This window comes from Lepidochelys olivacea (assembly GCF_965140295.1).
Source record: "Lepidochelys olivacea isolate rLepOli2 genome assembly, chromosome: 13".
Taxonomy (NCBI): domain Eukaryota; kingdom Metazoa; phylum Chordata; order Testudines; family Cheloniidae; genus Lepidochelys; species Lepidochelys olivacea.
Window position 1 is genome coordinate 8234886 of NC_140423.1, and position 20379 is coordinate 8255264.

At 40.8% G+C, this 20379-nt stretch overlaps 1 protein-coding gene across 2 annotated transcripts in view; it reads left to right on the forward strand.

Annotated features, from left to right (window-relative positions):
• The window catches only part of CABLES2 (Cdk5 and Abl enzyme substrate 2), a 41743-nt gene that overhangs the window by 10176 nt on the left and 11188 nt on the right, over positions 1 to 20379 (forward strand). The window contains exons 2-5 of one of the 2 annotated variants that reach the window (XM_084646438.1): positions 12661 to 12732; positions 12900 to 12992; positions 15783 to 15860; positions 20111 to 20219. In XM_084646438.1, the coding sequence (XP_084502564.1) occupies positions 12661 to 12732; positions 12900 to 12992; positions 15783 to 15860; positions 20111 to 20219 (352 nt within the window). The remainder of the gene's footprint in view (positions 1 to 12660; positions 12733 to 12899; positions 12993 to 15782; positions 15861 to 20110; positions 20220 to 20379) is intronic. The other variant, XM_084646439.1, reaches the window with a different exon arrangement.

Sequence of the window (20379 nt, forward strand, 5' to 3'; positions counted from 1 at the left end):
CAACTCCTCCCCCTTCCTCTGTCTCCTGGAGGCTACTGAAGCCAAACTGGGAGATTTTAGGCACTAAAAGTCTGGCAGTGCAGCGGGGCTAAGGCAGGCTTCCTGTCTGCCCTGGCTTCGTGCTGCTCTCGGAAGTGGCTGGCATGTCTTTGTGGCCCCTAGGGGTGGGCCAGAGCGTTTCCGTGCACTGCCCCTGCCCTGACTCCGCAGCTCCCATTGGCTAGGAACTGTGGCCAATGGGAGCTGTGGGGGCAGTTCTTATGCGCTGAGGCAGCACGCAGAGACTCCCTCCTCCTCCCCCCACCTAGGAGCCGCTGCCAGAGAGATGTGCCGGTCGCTTTTGGGAGCTGCCCGAGGTAGGTGCTGCCTGGCCAGAGCCTGCACCTGAGCCCAGAGCCCACACCCAAACTCCCTCCCAGAGCCCGCACTCCTTCCTGCAAACCTCTGCTCCAGCCTGGTGAAAGTGAGTGAGGGTGGGGGAGAGCAAGCGACTGAGGGAGGGGGAGATGGAATGAGCGGGGGGGTAGGAAGAGGTGGGGTGGGTCGGGTCCTTGGCAAAAGAGGTAGGGTGGGGGTGGGGCTTGGGGGTTCACAAAAAATTTAAAATCAAAATGGGGGTCCTTGGGTTGTTAAAGTTTGAGAGCCGCTGGTCTAGAGCAGGGGTGGGCAAACTTTTTGGCCTGAGGGCCACATCGGGGTGCAAAACTGTATTGAGGGCCGGGTAGGGAGGGCTGTGCCTCCCCAAACAGCCTGGTCCCCGCCCCCCATCCAACCCCCCATGCTCCTTGTGCCCTAGCGCCCCTCGGGACCCCACCCCCTATCCACACCCCTGACAGGCCCCCCGGGACTTCCACGACTATCCAACCTCCCCTGACCCCCCCCCCCAGAACCTCTGCCCCATCCAACCTCCCCCTGCTCCCTATCCCCTCACTGCCCCAACCCCTATCCACACCCCCGCCCCCTAGGACCCCACCCCCTATCCAACCCCCCCTGACAGGCCCCCCGGGACTCCCATGCCTATCCGAACCCCCCCCCCCCCGAAACTCCTCTCAGGGGCCGGGTGGGATGGTCCTGCGGGCCGTAGTTTGCCCACCTCTGGTCTAGAGGGTAGGGGATATTGGTTTGATGGAAAGGTGGTGGGGTTGTGTATTAAACAACTAGAATGAAATCTCTTTACAAATGTGTTGTGTACAAGCGCCTTTCTCAGTCAAATGCTTGGAGATGCTGCAGTTCTACTGTATTGGGTGCTTTTGTTTTAATGAGATGTGAATGAGCAACCATTTATTCTACCAGCGGAGTGCAAGTTGTCTTTCACAGTAGTGTATTCATGTGAATTGTCTCTAGTAACCAAAACAAATATCCATTCTGGCAAATATGCATTTCACTAAAAAATGTTTTCTTTGTATTTCATTTACTGTCACTGCCACCTGACCACAAGGCTTTCCCCTTATAACTGACTTGCTGCTGCTTGTTTTGGCCTCATTCCTGTGTCTTCAACACAGACTGAATGGATTGTACTGTAGAGGAAGAGTCAATCTGAGAATTTTCAGGTTTCAGAGTAGCAGCCTTGTTAGTCTGTATCTGCAAAAAGAAAAGGAGGACTTGTGGCACCTTAGAGATTAACAAATTTATTTGAGCATCCGATGAAGTGAGCTGGAGCCCACGAAAGCTTATGCTCAAATAAATTTGTTAGTCTCTAAGGTGCCACAAGTACTCCTTTTCTTTTTGAGAATTTTCAGTTATGTATGTGTGTATATGTATGTATGTATGTATATGTATATATGGAAATTGGCAGAAACGGGAAAGGAAAGGCAGAAAAAGCACACGGCATTTTAATGGAGTTTTAGTGATAAGTTATATCTCTCCCAGCATGTGATGGTGGCTCTCTGAGGAATAGTTGGAATTCTCAGAACACTAGGCATGCTTTAGAGGACTGTAGACAGCCATTTTGGTGGTTTTGTTACAACAGATGGCTTTCATAATACTTACTTGCAAAGCATTATTTAATCCTTGAATTGTCTACACACTCAGCACCAAAACTGCATGATATATGAAATGCAGTGAACTTTGAGCATGTTATTTCTAAGCATTAGGCCTTATGTAGTTGTGAAATGTGGTCCTGGTGTTCGCTGTAACTTTTTTCTTGTATTTGGAGCAAATGATTGTCTGAGCTTTAGGGCTGGTCTACACTACGGGGCGGGATCGATCTAAATTACGCAACTTCAGCTATGTGAATAATTGAAGGTAAGCAGAAAAGACATGTGGTGAAGAGAGAAGTTTGACTATTTAAATACATCGCTGTCTGTGTGAACCAATTTATATCATTCATACAATTTTAAAGGTTGCCTGTGAAGGCTGTTATCAGTCTCGTAATAATAGAGGTTGAGATACACATGATTGGTCTAGTTCTCAGTGTTGTACATCCAATTTGAATGGCGTATGATGCAAATATTGAGCTGTAAACAGTTAGTGAAACTTGACTTAAAGTGAATGTCAATATGGTCACTAAAATTGATTTCTTCACTATGTTGTTGTGTGCAGAATTTAAAACTGGGCGTTCCATTGGATACATGACTTGAGCTTGCAGTTACCATAGTTAGCTGTACAAATTGTGCTTGGTTACCAAAGTGATTTGGCCAATCTAAATAGACAGACAGAATTGAGCAATCACAGGCACAAACTAGGTCAATTTTTTGTCCGTGAATGCATAATGATGGTAATTTCACACCTTAATATCGTGATAATCCTGCCTTAGGTTCTGTCAAACAGTTGAAAGGTAATCGAGATAAGAAGAGTGTGCGTTTAAATCCTTTCGCTGTATCACTGAAGAACTCGGAAGGAAAGTAATTTTCTGAACTGAAGTAAGGGTATCCTCGTAGTAGAGTCCATGACTGTAGAAGTTGCCATCTGATGGTTCACCAGACGCCAAGTTTGTTGAACTTCCTGTTGTAATGCAAACCATCTCTTTGATAAAGCATTTGGTGATTGATGAAACTTTGCTACATTATTATAGTTGATGGATATTATAATCTAGATAATACGTAGTCCTGCCATGAGTGCAGGGGACTGGACTAGATGACCTCTTGAGGGCCCTTCCAGTCCTACAATCCTATGAAGTTCTATTTGGACTTTCTCCTGTCTGTTATGGATGGTTTAAAAATGTCAAACATTAATTTGTCACAAGTTAAGCTTCCACGGTGATGGAAGCAAGAACAAACTAATAATATGCTTTCCTTTTATGGCAGTTAATTTGTAGTGTTATCTAAGAAGCTGAATTCTTGTGTGGAATATGTGTTTAAATGTAGATTAATTCTGACCAGATAATAAGTAAATTAGCCACAAATGGGTTTTTGGAATACAAATTCGTTAGAGCATCCTTAAAAAGGGTCTGGCATGTTAGAGAGGTGATGAAATATTGGCTGCATTAGCATTTAATATTCTTCTAGGATAGTGGATGAGCCCCCTCTGCCTTTATCCTTTGAACAGTGTCTCTCCAATACATGGCATGATAAACTAAAAGCTAATGTCACGCTGAACATGGGAGGAAGTCAATAACCTGGTGCAGTTCAGATTCTAGAAACTGTATGATCATGGAGCTGCAGCATCTCAAATTACTGCCATTCCACTGGTCTCTACCAATGATATGCCCTTCACAACAGTAGTAACTCAAGAGAACTTGCTCCATCAGCACATCCTTAGCAAAGAGTTTATAAAAGATACCCTAACCGGTATATAACTGTACGGGAACGCTAAGAAGTGACTTCTAAAATAGTTGAACTACACATTGGCTTCTGACTATAACACTCTTAAATGAAGTTAACTGTTTCTCTGTACTAGACATGTTTTTGAAGGGCTATGTGGGGACCCTTTTTTTAAAAGTGAGGGGTAGCTTCAACCTATTGAATCTGGAAAATTGTTGGTAGCTGGTCTTGGCTGATACTGAACTACTGTTGAAGCCTTATTTTTCCTGAAGTTAGACATTTATATCCAATGTATAATATGCCATTAAATTTCATGGGCTAAGTCTTCATTATATATGTGGATTTCTATGTCCTAGAAAATCTATATGTTCATTTTAATGATTCACTTGTCAGAACTTTTTATAGTAATAACCATGAGTTAAATATAGCATCTCACAGCACTAATTAATACATTTACCCATTCACCCTCATTCTCTTCCCCAATTTACCCCTCAAAAATAGCTGTCAGATTATATGGTCCGTGTCATTGCTGTGTTGACAAGACCCTAACAGCACATGCCAAACTGGAATTGTTAGTTGTGGCGCGCGCGCGTGTGTATATATAGATAATAAAAATAGCATATCTCCTACAACCAGTTCAGTCCCTCTTACCCTTTATTATTCATTTTAACACTAGTTTCTAATCCAGTTTTCTACTTTGTACAGAAATTTATAGTTCATTCCTTTGTGCTAATTTGATGCATCTTCTTTGATGATTAAAGTGAAAAGTCTACTGCTCTTCAAGGAGGAACAATGTTGAACAAAGCAATTAATATCTAGGCAATGTGCCAGAAAGCTTTTCCTCCTAAGTTAATTGCCTTCCAACTGCTTTTCGTGGCATTTTATAACGGCCCCTATTTACTGTGTGCCCACCAGCTCTGTCTGAAAGGATGGATCCTGCACTGCTGTGGTCACTCTTATGAACACACCATGGCTGGTGATGCAGTATATCATGAGCACCCAATATGAACAGAAATCAGAGATTCCTGGTCTGTTTTGTGCCATGGAAAGAAACACCAGATTACTTTTGGCATTCAAGGAGCAGCTGCACACAGTGGACTGTTGCTTTTGGGCTTGGGAAACAAGCGCTGAGTGGTGGGATTGCATCATTATGTAGGTCTGGTATGACAAGCAGTGTCTGCAGAGTTTTCAGATGTTTAAAAAAAAAAAAAGCCACCTTTCTGGAACTATATGCGGAGCTCGCCCCAGCACTACGATGCAAGGACACCAAAATGAGAGCTGCCCTCTCGGTGTAGAATCGCGTGGCGATGGCTGTGTGGAAGCTGGTGACTCTAGACTGCTGCTGCTTGGTTGCAAATCAGTTCAGAGTCGGGAAGTCCACCATTGGGGCTGCGTTAACACAAATGTGCAGGGCCATTAATCGCATCCTGTTATGAAGGACTGTGACTCTTGTCAGTGTGCATAAAATAGTGGGTGGCTTTGTGGCAATAGGATTCCCTAACTGCAGCGGGGCGATAGATGGCACATATATCCCAATTCTTCCCTCCCCCCTCACTATAGTATCGGACTTGTGCTTTCCCCTTTTCTTTCTTGCTCTCTTCCCCTCCCCACAGGAGAAGCTCCATGAAACTAGCAAGGATCCTGTTTCATGCCTAAATTCTAGTAGTGCTTGGGAACTCATTGTACTAGCTGCTGTACAAATTGTTTCACTTTGCTACTGCTGTGGGAAACACCATATATCAGGAGAGGTGCAAGCATAAATCTCCCCCTGAAATTCTCATGAGCCTGTGCTGAACATGAGAGCATATAACCTTTTCCCCAGTAAATATATTGTAACCTTTTTTAACAAGATAAAGCAGACTTCTCACACGCTTTCAGAAAAAGAATAAACACAACATTGGTATAAAACAAAAGATACAGCAGTAAAAAGCAGTATGAGAAGAGACGAGGAACTATTTAGATAACATCACCAACAATAAAAAAAGGAGGACTTGTGGCACCTTAGACTAACAAATTTGAGCATAAGCTTTTGTGAGCTACAGCTCACTTCATTGGATGCAGTGAGCTGTAGCTCACGAAAGCTTATGCTGAAATAAATTTGTTAGTTTCTAAGGTGCCACAAGTCCTCCTTTTCTTTTTGCGGATACAGACTAACACGGCTGCTGCTCTGAAACCTGTCATCACCAACAATGCTGAAGCAGCTGCTAAAAAAGGTGGTAGTAAATCAACTCAGCGGGGTTCTAACTGGCAAGTTTACTCCAGCCAGAGGACCTGTTCAGGAAAAATGAGAACAGCTGTGATGGACAGAGCACTTCTAAGAAGTGCTAACCAGCACTACAGGAAGCTATTGGTGATTTTGACAAAGAAATTGAACACCCAGAACTAGACCATCTTGCATCACAAACAAAGAAATAAAAGATGCAGTAAAAAAATTTTAAAGCAGAAGGTGAGGATCAAGTCACTGGGGAAGTGACAACCATTGATAAAATCACTGAATTTTTCAACAAAGTGTGGAATCAAGAAGAGGCTCAAGAACAATGGGAAAATGGCTGTATATTCAAAATACCGAAGCAAGGTGACCTAGATCACTTCAGTATCTGGCAAGATATTGTACTCCCTTTCAGTGACAGGCAAAGGCTTCTGCAGAATAAAGGACGCAGTTGAGGCAAAGCTAAGGGAAGAGCAGGCTGGATTTCCACCCAGAAGATCATGTCTTAACCACATTTTCACCCTAAGAATAATCATTGAAGGAGAGCATCAAGTGGCACTCCTCATAAATGTCATAGATTTTTTTTAAAGAACGACGAGGACTACTTGTGGCACATACTCATTCTTTCTGCTGATACAGACTAACGTGGATACCACTCTGAAACCTGTCATCATAGATTTTTAAGAAAGGATTTGACAGCCTCCATTGCTGTTCACTCTGACACATCTGTATTATCGTATGGCAATAGAAATAATTATCATCATCAAGCCTGCATATCAAGGTGCAGCATACACAGTTAAAGTGAACACAGACTTGAGGGAATAGTTTAACATGGACACTGATGTCAACCAAGGAACCTCTCCTGTTTGGCTTTGCTATTGACTTCATTATGAGAACAAGTGTAGATGGATCCAACATGGCCATGGTTTAACAGAATCTAAATCTTTTAGTATACTTCTGGTGATATAACACCCTTCTAAGTGGCACTTGAACTAACATGCAAACAAAGACTGAAGGCTGAACAGCATTGCAAGAAACATGGGCTTAATAATCGGTTACAAAAAAACAAATCCAATGAGATCCCCAACAACTCCCAACTCAATTGAGACATTACATTGGAAGGCAAAGGAATACAGGAAGTGAATCAATTCACATATCTTGGCAGTAATATGCAAGCCAATGGAGATACCGGGAAGGAAATAATGTCATGAATTGTCAAGATGACGGCTGCATTCACCAGCTTAAACATGATTTGGTCATCAAAAATCTACAGCTTAAAGAACAAACTGTGACTCTTCAACGTAAATACACGCATTCTTAAAATGAAAGGGAATGGAAGGAGATGTGTTCCTGCTACTTTAAGAATAAAAACTGAAGAGAGTTGGGTTTCCACCTTTTGGTCTGTCCTTAACTAGCTTCTTTTCACGCCCCCACTGACCTCTTCCCTCCTTGCTCAGGTGAGTTGGGTGTAGATTTGAGGCAGTAATTGTCTGCAGTGACTAACCCAGTCCTTGATCTTGCACTTAGAACAGTGGTAGGCATTCCATCTCTTCCTCCACCTCAGTACTCAGGTTGTATTGTTTGTGGTTCAGAGTATGGGGTGGGATCTTCCTATGCTGTAGTGTTTCTCTGTGTATACTGGTTCAGATATCTCTTCCTGACCTTCTCAACTTCAAGAAACTGCAACTGTGAGAAGTAAAGCTTTGTGATATTCAAGAATGGGTAATGTTCCTGACACCTCTTCAGTGTGCAGGCAAAGTACATCATCAAGTTCCTGAGCTTGGGAGGGACAGAGGAAGGTATTAATGCAAACACCTCTTTCATTTCTTGTCAAAATGCAATCTTTTAAAGTGGATCACCTAGACACGTGCTCTCTCCATTCCTAACATTGAGTCAAATGGACTGAGATTGATTATTTTATTTAGGAAAAAATAAACTTCAGTTGTGTAAGCTTCCCCTGGCCCTAAAATGAGGTTCCTCTTGCTTTAACTTTCACATTTAATGTGTCAAGCAGCAAACCTGAGCTCAGAGCAAGCCCAGCAAACTGAAGTATGGGCTAAGGGCAGAAGCCAGAGGTTTGGAAGACTGAACCAAGCAAATCTGACTAGAAATTCTTATTGTAGTGTCTGGGTTTTTGCTCCTAATGCAGAAGCAGGCTGTCAGCAGATCTGATTTCCTGTGAATTATATGGTCCAATTTCAGACAGTGAGTGTGAGGACCTTCTCCTTTCAAATACATCTAAACATCAGTGGACTTGGCCAGTTTTTCCCAGAGCAGTATGCTTCACTATCGTAATGCTTCCTGTTATCCTGCACAGGCTCTGAAAATGCACCTTCCAAGGTGGGCTGGCTGCTTCCAAACAGGTGGTTTTCCTCTTCTGGCTGGAGTTGGGCATGGCAAGTGGGACTAGCATTTGCTCCCCAGCCACCACTTGGACATGAATGCAAGTAGACAATCCAAAAGTGAACCCAAGACCTTTTTGCTCGGCCCTAGCGTAACTAGTGATGGAGATTACGTCTCACTAAGCATCCAAATAAATAGGTTTTGGAGACACTGAGACTTGCTGATTCTAACCAACATCTATTGATGTTTTAAAAAATAATACAGAGGACTTAATGGTACCCTCCTAAACATGCTGAATATATCACACACACCAAAACCTTGAATCTTTCCATAAAGTTCAGAGCAATAAGTACAGGTGCTCTCTCCAGGAAGCAGATATTCTCACTGTACTTCATAATCCTAGAGAGTTAATTTTACAGACCTTCCTGGAATAAAGAACAAGCTCTTTCCTTCCTGGTGCCCGCCTTTTAAGTGGGCTTCATGCAGCCAAGCAAGGAGAACTTGTATTTGCATATCCCTGTGGTACTCTACACTTTCACCAAGGTGGCTTTGGCCATAGATTCCTACAGGTGGGGATTGTGTCTTCCTTTATTAGTTGACTAAACCAACACCCTTTTATGCAACTATTTCCCCACCACCACCACACATGCACCTGCATGTGCACACACACACAGATAGAATCCGCAATCTACATCTGTGCGAATTTTGTTAGACATGGAGAAAACCAAATTAATGGGGGACGGGGCTAGTCGTGTTTCATCACATCCTGATGGGCTTGATGCTGTAGACCCAAGGAGTTTTCAAACTGCATTACACTGTTACCCCTTCTGACAATAAAAATTATTACATGACCCCACAAGGGTGGACTGAAGCCTGAGCCTGCCCCAGGTGGGGGGCCTGTAACCTGAGCCCTGCCACCCAAGGCTGAAGCCTTTGGGCTTTGTCCCTGGGCAGTGGGGCTCAGGCTTCAGTTTCAGCCCAGGGCCGCAGTAAGTCTAATGCCAGTGCTGGCAACCCATTAAAATGGGGTCGCAACCCACTTTGGGGTTCTGACCCACAGTTTGAGTACCGCTGCTGTAGACCGTACAACGTGAATCCTGTGACGTTTCCTAGGGTCAGGGACAGAATTCCAGATCTGAGAATGTTGCATCATGTGTAATGGCCTTCTCAGAACACCAGGAATTGTTTGATTTATGTGGACACCTGTCTATCTTGGATGATGTTGCATGCTGAAATACCACTGCAGTAGCCATGTTTGTGGCTGCGATGGCTCCAAAATAACCATGAGTAGGATTGAAACTACTTTAAAAAGAGTTATACAAAGAAATGTTTTAAAACTGCAATTTTGGCAGAGGACCTTGGGGCTACAGGTGATCCATTCCCTGTGGATGTACCAAGTTTCTAGCCATTTGACTGACTAGAAAGACCGTTTCTAACATTGATTAACTCACACATGAGAAGATTTAACATTCTTTCCATTCTTGTATACAAGGAGCGACTGAAATTTTTCAGCTGAGTGCTTGCTTGAGCTTTGCTTTTTCCAGAGAACACCTTAATTTCTCTTAGTGAAATTGTTTGAGATGTCAGATTTGCTTTCTAGTGAAAATGCCAAGTTCTGTATTGGAGAATGTCGTTACATATTTCCTTAAGCCATAATTAGTTGTTAATCACATTTGCTTTTGATGCCCTTTACTGCCAAGGGAGAAAAATGCATACAGTAATATAGTTTTGTCTTGGGTCTCTTGATGCTCTCTTACAAAAAGTAGATACGAATGGTAAATCATGATTATTATTTTTTTAACTGGGTTTCAGCAATGTATGAAGGCATTTAGTTTTCTAATAATTTGGACAAAGTGGATGGATTCATTTTATAGTGAAGTGCAAACTACTAATTGGAATTCTTACTACAGAAAATAAATAGTCTAATTTTCAAATCTTTATCCAGGGTATCTTAATATGTAGGCAGAGCTATTCCTGGAGACTTTCTCTTTGTACAGTTATTAAAAGTGACTTTTTTTTTTTACTTTAACTTTAGTAGGAAAAACTGGTAAGGATTTAACATAGAAATGCAGATATTCTCATCATAAAGGGTCTTTGCTTACCATGCAAATTGCAGATCTTGCATTTGCAGGAAAAGCACTGTATAGTTGCAGCTTTTACATGATGATTATTTACTACTTTAAAGTGTGACTGGACTAACATTTTTATCAACAGCTCTGACAGTATCTTTAAAGAAATTGAGAAAAGTAACTACAAGGGTGGGGAGGAGGAAATCAAAATTTGTCATCTTAATCTTTTTATAATTATCTAAAATTACATTTTTACTTCCAAAGTTAAGTGCCTAAAGTTAGACACCTAAAGCCATATTTGGATGTATAAATGGGAATCTCAAGTATGAGTAAGGAGGTTATATTACTTCTGTCTTTGGCTCTGGGTCCGATGGCTACTGGAATACCATATCCAGTTCTGGTGTCCACAGTTCAAGACGGATGTTGAAAAATTGGAGAGATTTCAGAGAAGAGACACAAGAACGATGAAAGGATTGGAAAAAGCCCTTTATAGTAATAGATTCAAGTAGCTAAACATATTCATCTTAGCAAACTGAAGGCTTAAAGGTGACTTTATTACAATCAGTAAATACCTAGATAGGGAACACAAAATTGATGATGGGTTCTTCAGTCTAGCAGACAGATTCAATGGCTAGATAGAGTGCAAGATTCAATGGAAGATAGAGTGCACATTTTTAAGCGAGGGTAATTAATCATTGGAACAATTTACCCAGGGCTGGGATGACATCTCTATGACTGGCAATTTTAAAATCAAGATTGGATGTCTTTCTAAAACATATGCTGTAGTTTTTAATTTGGGGAAGTCCTTTGGCCTGTTGTACAGGAGGTCAGACTAGATGACCACGGTAGTCCCTTCTGGCCTTATCTATACATCTGTTCAGGCACCCAAATAATAATGCAGGCTGACGTAGTTTTTTTTTGTTTTGTTGGGTTTTTTGGGGTTTTTCCTGTCTTTCAATTTTGACCTTTAGTCTTTTTTTTTTTTCTGGTTTATTTACCAACGTGTGTAGCTGCTTATTTTTTAAGTGCTTGATGGAATTCCTAAAAGTAGACTAACTGAAAATACTTAGTCAGTAAGAGCCAGCTGTGCAAGAGAATATCTAGCTTCTGTATGTCCAATTACAGAATTAGTCTTGATAGAAGAAAACCAGTTGCTGTTTCTCATAGTTCTTAACGTAAACACTGCTGTCATTTTGTTTCCCCTGGGATGTAGGGATATTTGCTTATACTTTAAAGAAACTCCGTTGTCTTTCTGTCTTTAAAATCTTACCAAACTTTTTTTAAACCAGTGTCCCCTTACTTGTCTAGTACAGTCTCTAAACTGGCTTCTCTTGATATAATTAATCCAGTTCTGACCGTGCATATTACAGAATTAACGGACACCTTCTCAAGAAGAACAGAAGGAAAAACTCAAATATCTGTGTACATGGGGTGTTTATGGCTACTAAGACAGAGGGAGAAGATGTAGAATATTAATAGTTACAGTGAAGTACTATTACTTGGAGGTGGCTTCTTAATGCCATTTGGGTCTGAACACATCATTCTTATGGAGTATATAGCTTCAAAATCTTTGATCACGTTTTCATTTTCACTGGTTAATGAATTATCTAAGCGTTTGACAATAGGAATCTATTCCTCTGGGCAAGGTCCATTTTCCCCATGTTAATGTGATACACCATTAACATTACACCATCTCAGTTTCTTGTGGATTTTTTTCCCCCATGTTTCCATTTTAGAATTTTACATGGGCATGAAGTACCCCAAGCTTCCTCTTTAATAGCCCTTTCTATAGTTTTCTTAAAGTACTTCTGTTGCTTTTATTGAGCCAGACCTGTTGTTTAAGAAGGCTTTTTTAGTTTATCTAAACTCATATCACAGGGAAAGTAACTAGTCCTATTTGCTGAATTGAGGAAAAGCACACAAGCTATGAGATAAATTTTATTTTCCCCCTCCCACCCCAGGTAAGGGATTTTCCCACACCTCTCATTGGGTCTTTTAAACTTTGTATTGCAAAGATTCCGGAAGAGTGGTAACTTGCAGGCAGGCTTTTCTGTTCTACAGAATATATTAAGTATTTTGATTAGTCAAATGACACCTTTGTTAAGAGAACCAACTTGTTAAAAAGATGAACCCCTTACTCAGTATAAACTGGTTGCTTTGGGAACTGTACGTTTCTTGGCCTCTTCAGAAGTTTAAAGATGCTGAGGTTTGAATATTTCAGCTATCTTTTGTGAGAAGTACAATATCTTAAGACTTCATAGCTCTCTGTTGCAGTTTCCTATCTCAAAGGCCATGAACTAATATTGTTCACTCTTCATGGTGTTGTACATTTTTACAGAAGGCGTTTTATCTCCCAGCGCTGCTCTCTAGAATTTTTAGAAGACATAGTGGAATGTGCCAGTGTACGAAGGTACTTTTTCAAAAGCAGCATTAATCTTAACTCGTTGCATGCAAGTCCTCTCCTCCCTCCACCCTCCTCAAAGCTGAATATCTGAGGTCCTGCATGCTAGTGCCGCCATCTGATCATAACATCTACATCTTTGTTTTAGATCACTTTATAACTCTTTTTAATTGCAGAACCAAGCACACGTCTGGATCTCCAAGACACAAAAGCTTGAAGAAGATGCACTTCATCAAGAATATGAGACAATATGATACAAAGAATAGCAGGTAATGTTTTATATTCACTTGGGGTCTGACTCTGACACCCTTATTTGCATGAAGTAGGACTTAACTCATGTGAGTAGTCTTTCGGAGTTCAGCTGGGCTATATATGTGAATAAGCACCAGTTTACATGAGTAAGGTTGGCAGATTTGGGTCACAAATAATTACAGCTTAACACACAGGAATGTTGGAGTCGAGGAAATAGGCTGGTTTATCCAAAGATTTGGTTCTTGGACACTGCAGTATCATCTAAAATATACTGGACGGGGGAATAAGATTTTTATAAAATTTTATATACATCTATTTCTAAGTGTAAAATATACCCGTACAAGTTTGACTGCTAAGATATGTGAGGGTAAAAGCCAACATGGACCCTCAGATAGTTGAGCAATGTGACACTTGGGAATTGTTTGGATCGGAAAAGAGCTTAGTGACTTCAGCTCTTGAAGTGGAGAGAATGAATGCAAAAAACAATCTGATTGTTCTTATTTGTGAAATTTGAGTAAACTCAACGGTTCTATTTACTTCTGTTTAATAGATTTAATACTAGACTGTAGTCCTTAGCTCCAGCTAATTAGAGAGGCTGTATGCTCCAGGGGGTAGGGAATGGAATGGAATGGAAGTCTGGAGACCTGAGTTGTGCTCCTGGCTGTTTCATCAGTTTGTTGTATGAGCTTGTGCAAGTCACGTAACCTCTCTGTGTCCGAGGTTCCTGGGCAGTAAAATGAAGATGATAATCTGTACCCACTTCTTGTAAAGCTCTATGAGAACTGGGGGGTGGAAAAGTGATTTATGTAGGAGCCAAGTATCCCCTATCAATAGAACCACAGAAATGTAGAGTTGGAAGGGACCTCAAGAGGTCATCTAGTCCAGCCCCCTGCACAGAGGCAGGACCAAGTATACCTATACCAACCCTTACAAATGTTTTGTCCAACCCTCATCTTAAAAACCTCTAATGACAGGGATTCCACAACCTCCCTTGGAAGCCTATTTCTGTGCTTAACTATCCTTAGAGTTAGAAAAAAAAATTCTAATATCTAATCTAAATCTCCCTTGCTGCAAATTAAGCCATTTTACTTCTTGTCATACCTTTAGGGGACATAAAGGACAATTTATCATCGTCCTCTTTATAACAGATCTTAACACATTGAAAGGCTGTGGTTAAGTCCCCCATCAGCCATCTTTTCTCAAAACTAAACATACCAGTTTTTTAGGTCAGCTTTTCTCTAAACCTTTTGAGCATTTTTGTTGTTCTCCTATGGACTCTCTTCAGTTTGTCCCCATCTTTCTTCCAGTGTGGTGCCCAAACTGGACACCGTACTCCTGCTGAGGCCTCACCAGTGCCAAACAGAGTGGGAAAAATATCCACCTGTGTAGTACATACAACACTCCTGTTAATACACCCCAGAATATTAGTCTTTCATACAAGTGCATCACACTGTTTACTCATTCAGTTTGTGATCCACTATACCTCCCTGATCCTTTTTAGCAGCACTTCCACCTAGCCATTTATTTCCCACTTTGTATCTATACATTTGATTATTTTTTCCTTCCTAAGTGTAATATTCTTTATTTAATTCTGTTGATTTTGTACCAATTCTCTAATTTGTCAAGGCCATCCTGAATTCTATTCTTGTCCTCCAAAGTGCTTACAGCCTCATCCAGTGCTATGTCATCCACCCATTTTATAAGCATACCCTCCACTCCATTATCCAAATCATTCATGAAAATATCGAATATTACCGGGCCCAAGACAGACCCCTACAGGACCCCACTATGTACATCCCACCAGTTCAACAGTGAACCATTGATAACGACTCTTTGAGTATGGTCTTTTAACCAGTCATGCACCCACTTTATAGTTATTTCATCTAGACCACATTTCCCTAATTGACTTAAGAGCATGTCATGTGGTACTGCGGGCCTTATTAAAATCAAGAGATATCTCACATACTGCTTTCCTCCCTTCCACTAGGCCAGTAACACAGTCAAAGGAGGAAATTAGGTTGGTTTGGCATGATTTGTTCTCAACAAATCCATGTTGGCTATTACTTAATTAATGTCTAATGGCTGACGGGGGTGGGAGGAAGGCCTGTTGTGTGATGCTTTATGTGAGGATGGATTGTTTCCTGACAACAGCAGGTGCTCAGCATAGGTTCTGAAGTATAGGCTTGCTACCACTACCTCAGCATGCATGACTACAAATATTGTTTACAAAATTATCTTCCTATTTTAAAAGTCCGTGTACAGTGGCTGACTCATGCTGCTAAACACTCTGAGCAGCTGCAAGATGGGAACAGGTATCAGGGGGTAGCCGTGTTAATCTGTATCCACAAAAACAACAAAGTGTCTGGTGGCACCTTAAAGACCGTAACAGATTTATTTGAGCATAAGCTTTCGTGGGTAAAAACCCCACTTCTTCAGATGCAACATCTGAAGAAGTAGGGTGTGTACCCACGGAAGCTTATGCTCAAATAAATCTGTTAGTCTTTAAGGTGCCACCGGACTCCTTGTTGTTTTTGCAAGATGGGAGTCACTCTTGGCTCTCCTGAGAACTTTACACACCTTGATCCTGTGGGGCCTCAGCCTTATATGAATGCCCTCTGGTTTTGTGTTGCTTTCTTTAGTATAAACTCCACAACCATCCTAGGTTCTTTAGAGAAGCCATTTAAGAAAAATCTTTGTATGTGCACACTTCATAGGAAACTACAGGGTTGCTAGCAAGGCTGATGTTTTATAGCTGCAGAAAACTTTTGTTTCAGTTCTCACTTTAATCTTTTCTTGTCTGCTTTCAGGATAGTATTAATCTGTGCTAAACGAACCTTATGTGTGGCTTTTTCTATCCTGCCATATGGGGAGAGCTTACGAATCAGGTGAGTCTCTACTTTTAACTTGACATATCTGCACTGCTCTGAAGTGTCCAGTCAGTTACCATATACAACAGCCTAATTTATTAAATGAGGTAGCCTCATAAGTGAATGTAGCTGTAATGTACCATAGCACATTTTAGTATGCATTTTCTTTTATTTCAGGGTATATTTTAAATGTGCTTATCAGACTTAAGGCATGCACAAAATAGCAGTGCACTCATTGAGTAGTAAAATATAAAAATCAAATTGATTCAATGTCAATTAAGATATTCAACCAGGCTTCCCATAGAGAGTCAGTAAAATTCCCCCCACCCTCTTCATCAGCCAGAAGCCCATGCATGGTAGTCAAGTGTAAAAGTATAATTAGGCAAACCAAAAGGAATTTGAAGAGCAACTAGAGAAAGACACACAAAGTAACAGCAAAAGTTTTCAGTACATCAGAAGCAGGAAGCCTGCCAAGCAATCACTGGGGCCACTGGATGATCAGGCTGCTAAAGGAGCACTCAAGTAAGACAAGACTGTTGCAGAAAAGCCAAATGAATTCTTTGTGTCAATCTTCACTGCAGAGAATGTGAGGGAGACTCCCACACTTGAGCCATTCTTTTTAGGTGACAGATCTCAGGAGCTGTCCCAGACTGAGGTATCAGTAGAGGAGGTCTTGGAATAAATTGATATATTAAACAGTAATAATTCACCAGGACCAGAATGTATTCACCAAGAGTTTTGAAGGAATTCAGATACGAAATTGCAGAACTACTTGTGTTTTTTAAAAGGGTCAAAACGCAGTCGTAGCAATTACGGGCTGGTGAGCCAAACTTCAGTATCAGGCAAACTGGTTGAAATTAAAGAACCGAATTATCAGACACAGAGATGAACATGATGTGTTGGGGAAGAGTCAGCACTGGTTTTGTATAGGGAAATCATGCCTCGCCAATCTATTAGAATTATTTGAGGGTGTCAACAGACAATCCAGTGGATATAGTGTACATGGACTTTCAGAAAGCCTTTGACAAGGTCCCTCACCAAAGGCTCTCGAGCAAAGTAAGAAGTTATGGGATAAGGGGGAGTGTCCTCTCATGGATCAGTAACTGGTTAAAAGATAGGAAACAAAGGTTAGGAATAAACTGTCAGTTTTCACAGTGGAGAGGTAACTAGCAGAGTCCCCCAAGGATTTATACAGGGACTAGTGCTGTTCAACATATTCATAAATGATCTGGAAAAAGTAGTAAACTGAGAGATAGCAAAGTTTATAGGTGATAAAAAAAGTATTCAAGATAGGTAAGTCCAAAGCTGACTGCAAAGAGTTACAAAGGGATCTCACAAAACTGGGTGACGGGGCAACAAAATGGCAGATGAAATTCAGTATTGATAAATCTAAAGTAGTGCACATTGGAAAACATCATCACACCTATGCATACAAAATGATGGGGTCTAAATTAGCTGCTACCACTCAAGAAAGATCTTGAGTCATCATGTATAGTTCTCTGAAAACATCCGCTCAGTGTGTAGCAGCAGTCCAAAAACCAAACAATGTAAGGACCCATTAGAAAAGGGACAGATAAGACAGAAACAATCAAACTGCCACTATATAGATCCATTGCACACCCACATGGCTAATACTACATGGAGTTCCGTTTGTCCCATCTCAAAAAAGATATATTAGAACTGGAAAAAAGTACAGAGAAGGGCAACAAAATGATTAGGGGTATGGAACTACTTCCATGTGAGGAGAGATTAAAAAGACTGAGACCATTCAGCTGGGGAAAGAGACAAATAAGTGGGGGGAAGATAGAGGTCAGTGAAATCAAGAATGGTGTGGAGAAAGTGAATAAGAAAGTGTTATTTACCCCTTCACATAATACCTGAACAAGGGTCACACAGTGAAATTAATAGGCAGCAGGTTTAAAACAAACAGAAGGAAATATTTCTTCACAGAACACACAGTCAACCTGTGGAATTCATTGCCAGGGAATGTTCTGAAGGCCAGAAGTATAGCTGGGTTCAAAAAATAATTAGATAAGTTCATAGAGAAAAGATCCATCAATGGCTATTAGCCAAGATGGTCAGGAATGCAACCCTGTACTATGGGTGTTCCTAGACTTCTGACTGCTAGAAGCTGGAACTGGATGACAGGATAAAAAATAAGTTGCCCTGTTCTGTTCATTCCTTCTGAAGCATGTCACCAGGCTCTGTTTGAAGACAGGATACTGGGCTAGATGGACCATTGGTCTGACCCAGTATGGCCATTCTTATGTTCTTGTTATGTTCTTATGAAGTGTATGCTTTGGAATTTAAAAGGGAAATGGGGCCCTGTTCCTGGAGACACTTACGCACATGCTTAACTTCATGTATGTGAAACCATTCTATGATGAAACTACTCATGTGTGCAGGGTTAGCAAGTGCCTAAATGTTTGCAATATCAAGGCCTAAGACATCTTGCTTGCCGCAAAAACCTGACATTATGAATAAGGGTGGTGGTGTTAGGACAGAAACTTTTTTTTTCCCCCAAGGTAACCAGTTATGCTACACTTTTAGGGGTTTTACACAATATTTGAATCTTTTTATTCAAAACAAAAAGTCAAACTACCTCTCCTTCCACCTTTTGCTGCCACTCTAATAGTAATAGTAAAAGATTGAAGCCAGGAGTCTTGAGTTTACTTTTCTTGGCCAAAAAAAAATAATTGGGAAAGATGGAGTGCACTAGGTATTTGTCACCAATTGTGCTTTTGTTTGGGCTTTCAGTGGGTTTTTTTTTTTTAATGGTTTTTTTCCTTTATATAATGTGATAAGAGCATTTGCTACCCCCTTGGCCAGCTATCACCAAAAGCAAAAACTTGAGTTGGGAAGTTTCAGTCCTTTATTAAGTTAAAGGAAATGGAAACTTGCCAGTCCTGATAAGAGAAACTGGATAACTCCATTGGGTTGGTCATCCTGGCCTGCCTTATTGCACTGTTTGCAGTTGGTTCTCTTCGAAGGTTTGCGGTAGTGCTCAGTGCTCTATTAGCTTTTTTTTTAAAAAAATATTTTGGTCATACTGTTCATTATTTTGCCCTTAGAGCTGATGTACCACTAGAGGTAAAGGCAGCTGCTATCTTTCCTGACTCGTTTTCAGGGATTTGTAACTCAGCCATAAAAATTAATACTTCAAGATGCTCTTTTTTTTAAAAAAAGATATTAAGCCCTGAAAATAACATTAAATGCTGAATGCCACTGTGACTTTGCCTACTGCCAAGAACTGAAAACTATCCATTTATGGCAAACTATATGCAATGTATTTTGGAAATGTAATAATGTGTTCAAAATGTACACAATACAGTTGCAAATACTCACATGAGGAATAATAAGTGATGAGAACTAGAGGAAAATCCATGTAGGAATCTCTTGTGAACTTTGAGTTAGCTCTGTGGACATTTGACATACACAGTCTACAGAAAGTATTGTATTTACTTTTAATCCACCTTTTGCTAAAACAATTGTGTTGTCACTTGTGTCCTGTGCATAACTTATGGAAGAAGGAAACGGATGTTTAGTGGTGGAAATTGTATTGTATGCAAACATACTTTCTACAAAAATAGGCAATGGGAAACGTTTCTCTCACTTGATGGGAAAGCAGCAAGGTCACTTGAAAGAGTTGGATTCTATAGCTGGCTACTAGCGTACCACTTCTTTCAGCTTTTCTTTGTCAGACGATGATGGTTTGACCAAAATACAGTAACTTTTTTTTTTAGACTGTAGTAGGTGGCAAAGTAGAATATTGTTATTAAAGTAGAGTTCTGCTAGAAATCTCTATTTACGGTCAGTGTGTTCTTTATGACTGAGGGCTCAAGTCAGTAAACTGCAACTGAAAAGTAAGCTGATAGTGGAGGGAAATTAGTAATGTAAAACATATTTGCTGCTTGGGTTTGCTACCCAAAACTTGTACATTTGTTAGTGCAGTATGGGTTGTACACTTGTGAAGAAAGATTACATATGGCTCAGTTTAAATGATAGTAAGCATAATAATACTGAGTTGAATTAAAAATAACCAGTTTCTGTCCTGTTAGATTGTTCTCTAGTTATGTGAATCTCTTACATTTTGAGTAGGGTATTTAAAAATTAATGCTTGCTTGAAAGGGGGAATGGGAAGACAGAGTGGAATTTTTTCCAGTGGTGGTAAAGTCGGTGCTATGGCATGTCTAGTGTTTACTGTAGAGGAAATTAGACTTGTAATGCAGTTTCTTGTAGTACACTTCAGTATCCGTCTTCATTTACAGTGATCTAAAAATGGAAGGGCAGAAACAGCGACATCCTTCTGGTGGTGTTTCAGTCTCTTCAGAGATGGTTCTTGGATTGGAAGGAGTGGAGCTTGGAGCTGATGGCAAGGTAAGGAAATATTTTTTTTGTTGTAGAGCCCACCATGCTAATGAATGGAGCTGCGGGTGGAATAGAGAATTGAGGATTGGTGGGTCTCAAAGTGGTGTTCCCTGCTCTGTCACTATATGACCATGAGGCGTAGACATTAAGTGACCTGCCTTACTTGTCC